This window comes from Cupressus sempervirens, chromosome 5 (assembly GCF_028749045.1).
Source record: "Cupressus sempervirens isolate cs-2001-9-10 chromosome 5, ASM2874904v1, whole genome shotgun sequence".
NCBI classification, from domain to species: domain Eukaryota; kingdom Viridiplantae; phylum Streptophyta; class Pinopsida; order Cupressales; family Cupressaceae; genus Cupressus; species Cupressus sempervirens.
The window spans coordinates 938,224,421-938,230,820 of record NC_143122.1 but is presented as its reverse complement, the minus strand read 5'-3'; the positions used below and the strand labels follow the sequence as shown (position 1 = coordinate 938,230,820).

Genomic DNA, 6,400 nt, shown 5'->3' with positions numbered 1-6,400 from the left:
CCTAAACTATTCAATTTATTATTTTCTTCTAAATTTATATAGTCAAATATTCCTTATATTATCTAAAAGGGTTTTAAAAGAATACAATCATAATAATTTTCTATAGTTTTTCCATAATTTTCCTTAGTCAAGTTTTCTTGATTAATAAGTTTTCTTTTTCAAAATCTACAACATAATTCCTTATTCAACAATTAATACAGCAAACTAATAAGCAATATGCAAATACCCAGGAAGACACAAAGTAGATAGATCTTTTAATAAAATTCTACAATGGGTTTTCAAACCCTACCTCAAAACCACAGCTAAAATCTAAGACAATCTGTGAATGTATACAAATCTTGACCCCCAAGATTTTTAACAATTCTTTTGATCCAATTCTGAATTTTGCCCCCTAAAAACCTATGTGTGTAGAAATGAGCTCTAATCACTTAATAAAGAGTTTAACTCTACCTAGGGTTTTTGGTTTTTGAACATGCAAAGGCCTCTCCTTAAAATAAACTTTTGTTATTTAATCCTTTCATGCACACTTAAAATTTTTTTAAATTAAAATATTCTTTTATATTTTCTTTTCCTCTAGTTAATTAATTAATCCAAGCACTAATTAAAGCATAGTTTATTATTTAAATTAATAATAATAATCAAAGCTCATTGTTTAAATACAACTCTAATTTAATTATTATTAAATAAATAATTATAATAAAGAAATATAAAATCTTTAATATTTTAATATTTTAATTTTTTTTTGGCCAACTTCTTAAATTAGACTTTTAAATTAAATCTTTTAAGCTAAAGTACATATTTTATTAATTTATAATTAATTAAATATCATCATATTCTAATTTTTCTTTAACCAATTTTCTAAATTTAGACTTCTAAATTGAGAATTTTAAATGTAAGCACATATTAAATTAGTTTTTAATTAATTAAATATTCTCATGCTTTAATATTTTCTTTTGAATTGCCAATAGTGGCATGTTGTGATGGTTAAGTTGTTGAGTTGTTATCCTTGTCATCAATGTTCAAATCTAATGGGGATGAGGTCTCCCACTTTTGGCCTCATTGGTTCATAGCTCTAGGACAAAGCGTTTACCCCTCTTAATTTTTCTTTTCTTTTCTTTTTAATCAAATGATATTTAATAATTGTTAATATTATATGATTAACTGAAATATTAAAATTAAATCATTTACCAAATAAATCACATAGCGAAATCCACATAAAAGCAACATTACCAAAACAGACCAAAGCTCAAAATCAAACAACACAAACAAAGATAAACTCACAGGTTTAAATATGATAGAAAGTCAAATACATGTCCTCCTTCTCAAGACAAGTAATTAGAATATGGCTGGGATTGGACCTGAACATTATCTCCCCATTCTTACCATTGAGTTATTATGATAGGGCACGCTCATCCTGGCAATTTAGGGAAGTCGATGTCCGGTACCTACATTCTGCATAAAAGATGAGCATGTGCATGTATATAAATATATCTAAACTAAACAAGTAATGACAAGGAGTGGTACATCATGTATATCCCAACTAGCAAGTGACTACAACTCCCTCCCTTAACCACATCAAAAACATCAGACAGAAAGATAAAATAAACACGTGCACCATACACATGCAAGTATGGGGTAAGTATCATAATAATCACAAGTCAAACATCAAATGCTTAGGTATAACAATGCATCATTATGAATATGAAATATTCATCATTAACAACATCATCTCACATTGCTATAAAAGAAATCTCATTTACTAACTACGAATCATTAAAGCATCATTAATGCACTAGTAACCACAATCATTAAACAACACATGAAATATAGTCAACCAAGTAATCATCACTGATATATCACTAATCCAAGTCATGAAATAATATCATAAAACTATAAATCTAGTATCTCTAAAACAAATCAATACATAAAATTGGCCTAAAAGAATTTGGCAATAAGAACATAAAAGAAAACTACGAGTGGGCATTACATAGTCAACCCTTTTTCACAACATCTCTACCTTAAAAGATTACCATGGCTTAACATCTACAAAGGTGTGAGAATTCTTATCTCCTCATTGTAGCTTATTTTCTTAACATACCTTTCAACCTTGCAAAATAGCGAAACCTATCTTTTTGCCCTCATCATTAAATCTTCGTGGTTTAACACCTTCCATACTCCTAATGCTGTAAAAAATTTATCTTTAACCCTTTCGCCATTTCACAATGGTCAACAACATGACATCTTTAAACCTCGCGATGTTGTGCACACTACTTCAGATCTAACTGTCATCCTTTTCATGGCTTCACATCCATAAATCTTAATTCATGATTAACCTTGTGATGTTGTGATCATTAGTTATCTCCACTTCTCACCCCTAACTTCACATTATCTTTAACTATAGGGGATGTAGCAATAACTTAAATTTTGGTCACAATAGTTATAATTTGTAGCTTCGCAACTTAAAAATTACTAAGTAAACCACAAGTCGTGACCCCACGAATCTAAGCTATCTCCACTTCACAACCTTAACTCAATGATGCTAGCTATGTTGTCTTCAATTACCTTATAACTGATTGCTTCGTAACTTCACAGTCCTCAAAATGGTTAAACAACATAATGGAGAGATATAATGATCAAAACATTTTCACGGCTTCACAACTTAAAGCACTTAGGGCCACAACTTTATAACATACAAAAATAAAACAAAGGACTTAGGTATATGGAAAATTAAACCTTAAAACCAAAGTTGTATCATATCCCTATTTATTATTTGCATACCAACTCATGAGTGACTTGTTCAAACTGTAAGGTATGAACAACAATTTAGGTTCTTTCATGAGAAATGAAAACACTTTAAGAAACCTCAAATGTGAGGATATATTTTCTTCCTAATTTTGACAATAAATCAAAAATTTTAAGCTTAGTGAAAATTTAGGCCATCATAGTGTATGTTTTTAGGGTATTAATTTTATTTTATTTAAATTATATCTTTTGTTCTATTTATAGTGGACATTTGTAAAACATCATATTTATGCATCAATATTTCAAATATGTGATGTACGCCAAGTTTCAATCTTAAGAGTCAAGCACATATCAAAGAACTTTAAAAGACTGAAATTTTATTTATTTTTCCTTTTGTTTTATCTTTAGTACATATTTTGGTTTTATACTAATTTTATTAATTGTAACTTTTTAATTATCATTTAATTTTATTATATATGAACAAAAGGTTTTGTATTTGCAAGATTTTAATTTTGATTGAAATTGTGTTATATTTTTTAGAATTAAAGGAAATATGATGTGTAGAAAGAATGTAAATTCAAGAATTACATTATTTATATATTCAAAGTCACACTAAGTTTGCATTATTTATATATTAAAAACCAAATCTAAAGTGAAAATAAAAGTAAAACATTTAATGTAAGTACAATAGATTAGAAGCAAAAGCCAAATAAATAATTCATATATTAAAAATACAACATAAAATAGTTTCAATCCTTTATATTGTATACATATTCCATTTAGTGCCTCTTCAAGTGAAACTATTTGTTTGATATCTATAAGAATATCTATTATACTCCTGCATTTGATAGTTTGAAAGAAAAAAAAAGTGAATTTAAAATTCTTAACAATCTAAATATACATTCAGGTTGAAGTCTTCCTAATAAAATATAGTTAACTAGTTAAAACTGAAGTTGGTGGTAATGGTTTGGCATAGATTTTTCTTCTCACAACAAACAATGGGTTATGCTTCAATTGAATATTCAATAGCCATTAAAGATGGTAATTCAAAAACACAAATTTCTATGCAAATTTTGCATTTCTAGCATAGTTACCATAATTACCATTAGAACTTTGGAATGGGTGTCTACAATGAAAATGTGTTCTGTTCGACTATGAACACATTTTTTTACTAAAAAAGAAATAATCTTTAGATTAATTTTTTTTGCATGTCAAACTAATGTGTTTAGATTTGAGGTTGATTAGTAGAAACTCATAATTGATAATTAAGTATGATTGCTCACAATCAAATGAAATCGAGGACTTAGATGTTTATTTAAACTATCTAGTTCATTTAGATTTTAGTGTGGTTTGAATATATGTAGATCGTAATATGAGATATATAAATAAAAAAGTTAGTATAATTTTTTTTTTTCAAAAGTATGAAAAGTATTTATAACAAATGAAGAATATAAATATTAATTTTTATGATTATTTGTATAAAATAAATATTTCTATTAAAAATATTTTCATATCTATGATTATTCTTTGTAAATATAGGTTCTTGAAGTGTTTTAAATAAAGTTACACACACACACACACACAAATAAAAATAAAATAAAAGTAAATAGTTCTCTTTTAATTATATACAACAATATATAAATTAGATATTAATATTACACATCTTTAACATTTTATTCAGTTGATAAAGATAAATTTTATACAAGTTTTCCAACTACTCACTTAGTGTTTCTTTAATTTATTAGAGTGCTTCGCTCCTATTTTCAACGATGAAAAGATTATTCCATTATTATTCAAGATTATGAATTTAATTATCAATTATATTATGTAACAACAATTTTATTGTTAATTTTATATATCTCCACTCCACTCTTATTGAATTTGAATGGGACCGACTTTGGGGGAATTTGAAACTTGATCAAATGCCAAGTTAATGTGGGAGCAATTTAAAAAAATGTTACATTACAAATGATGTTTGAATTAAAAGGGGAGAGTAGCTTGCAAGCAAAATGACAAATTTCTATAGCAATATCTAGAGTGAATTGATAAGGTGGACTCTATATTCAACTCACTTTTAATTTTGATAGATACTCCAAAATGAAAAATAATCCATATAAAAAAGGAATCTTACCTATATCATTTAACATTTCAAACAAAATGTAATTATTTTGACTATATAGAACAATAAAATGAAAATATTATATCAAATGAGCATAGCTCAACCCTTGCACCCCTTAATAAGTGCAAGCTATAAGTATAATGAGATGCATGACTAATTTGTAGTTTTCCCTGCAGAAACCAGAAACCCCACTTTTATCATATGACATTGATCTCACAAAGTTTCTTCCCCAAAAAATAATGGTCAGCATTTCGACCTCCACTGCACATTCAGCGGACCAGCATAATGTTTACTATTGGGATTTCAATTCTCACCATTTGCCGATTCCCACGAAGAACAATCATGTTTATGTTTTAGTATCGGTCGTCGCCTCCCTTATTGGGCATGCGCTCTTAGCGGGGTTGTGTTATTGGAGATATAAAAGGTGTCACGTGAAGGAGGAGAACGTTGAGATGGACAAACGGTTTGCTGAAGGACCGCGCAAGTTCTCTCATGCTGAGCTCAGTGCTGCAACTCATAATTTCAGCCATGACCAAAGGCTTGAAGGGGGAGGCTTTGGCGTTGTTTATAGAGGCGTGTTGCCGGGCTCAAAAGAGGCTGTGGCCGTCAAGAGGATCTCCCAACGCTCCAAACAAGGCAAAAAGGAATACATCTTAGAGGTCACCGTAATCTTGTGCAGCTCTTGGGTTGGTCCCACTGCCATCGAAAGGGTGAGTTGCTTCTCGTCTATGAATTCCTGCCAAACGAAAGTCTGGAGAAGTACATTTTCTTCGAACTTGTTTGGATTGGAGTCGACGGTATGTTATTGTTTGCGACATAGCTGCAGCGCTGGTTTATCTTCACCAGGATTGCAAAGAGCGTGTTGTGCACAGGGACATCAAGTCCAGCAATATAATGTTGGATTCTGATTACAGAGAAAAGCTTGGAGATTTTGGGTTGGCAAGACTGATTGCAGGTAATTTTGGAAATGGTGCATCGACTGTTATAGCTGGGACGGTTGGATATATCGCACCTGAATGTGTGGTATCGCGTAAGCCCAACATTGAATGGGATATGTTCAGCTTTGGAGCAGTGTGTTTGGAAATTGCTTGTGGGAGGCGAGTGGTGGACTCTGATTTAGAAGACCACGGATGGAGACTGGTGGAATGGGTTTAGCATCTTCATTCACAGGGAAAGCTTTTGACAGCAGTAGATGAGAGGTTGAATGGGGATTTTGATGCGAATGAGATGGAGAGGGCACTCATGTTGGGATTGTTGTGTTCTCATCCACGTCCGATAGCAAGACCGAACATGAGAAAAGTGGTGAATATTTTGAGATTAGAAGCAGAGGTACCCCAAGTTCCACTCACTTATCCAATAACTTTGTACGGTGGCACCGTAGGTCCTTTTGAACTAACTCTATTTCCAATGCATGGTAAAATACCAATTCCATCAAACTCAAAAAATGTTCTGAAAAAGAGAGAGATGGGTAATAAGGACCATTAACTTGCAAATTTTTATTCTATATTGTAGTTTGTAATCTTTCTTAAGCTAAGTATC

The 6,400-nt window shown here is 30.4% G+C and overlaps 1 protein-coding gene across 1 annotated transcript; it reads left to right on the top strand.

Annotated features, from left to right (window-relative positions):
* The first annotated feature begins 5,100 nt into the window (after window positions 1-5,100).
* Window positions 5,101-6,016, top strand: LOC149559039 (L-type lectin-domain containing receptor kinase S.4-like). Its single transcript, XM_089831218.1, has 2 exons — window positions 5,101-5,571; window positions 5,708-6,016. The coding sequence occupies exons 1-2, from the start codon at window positions 5,101-5,103 to the stop codon at window positions 6,014-6,016; spliced, it is 780 nt and encodes a 259-aa protein (XP_089687344.1).
* The last annotated feature ends 384 nt before the right edge of the window (window positions 6,017-6,400 follow it).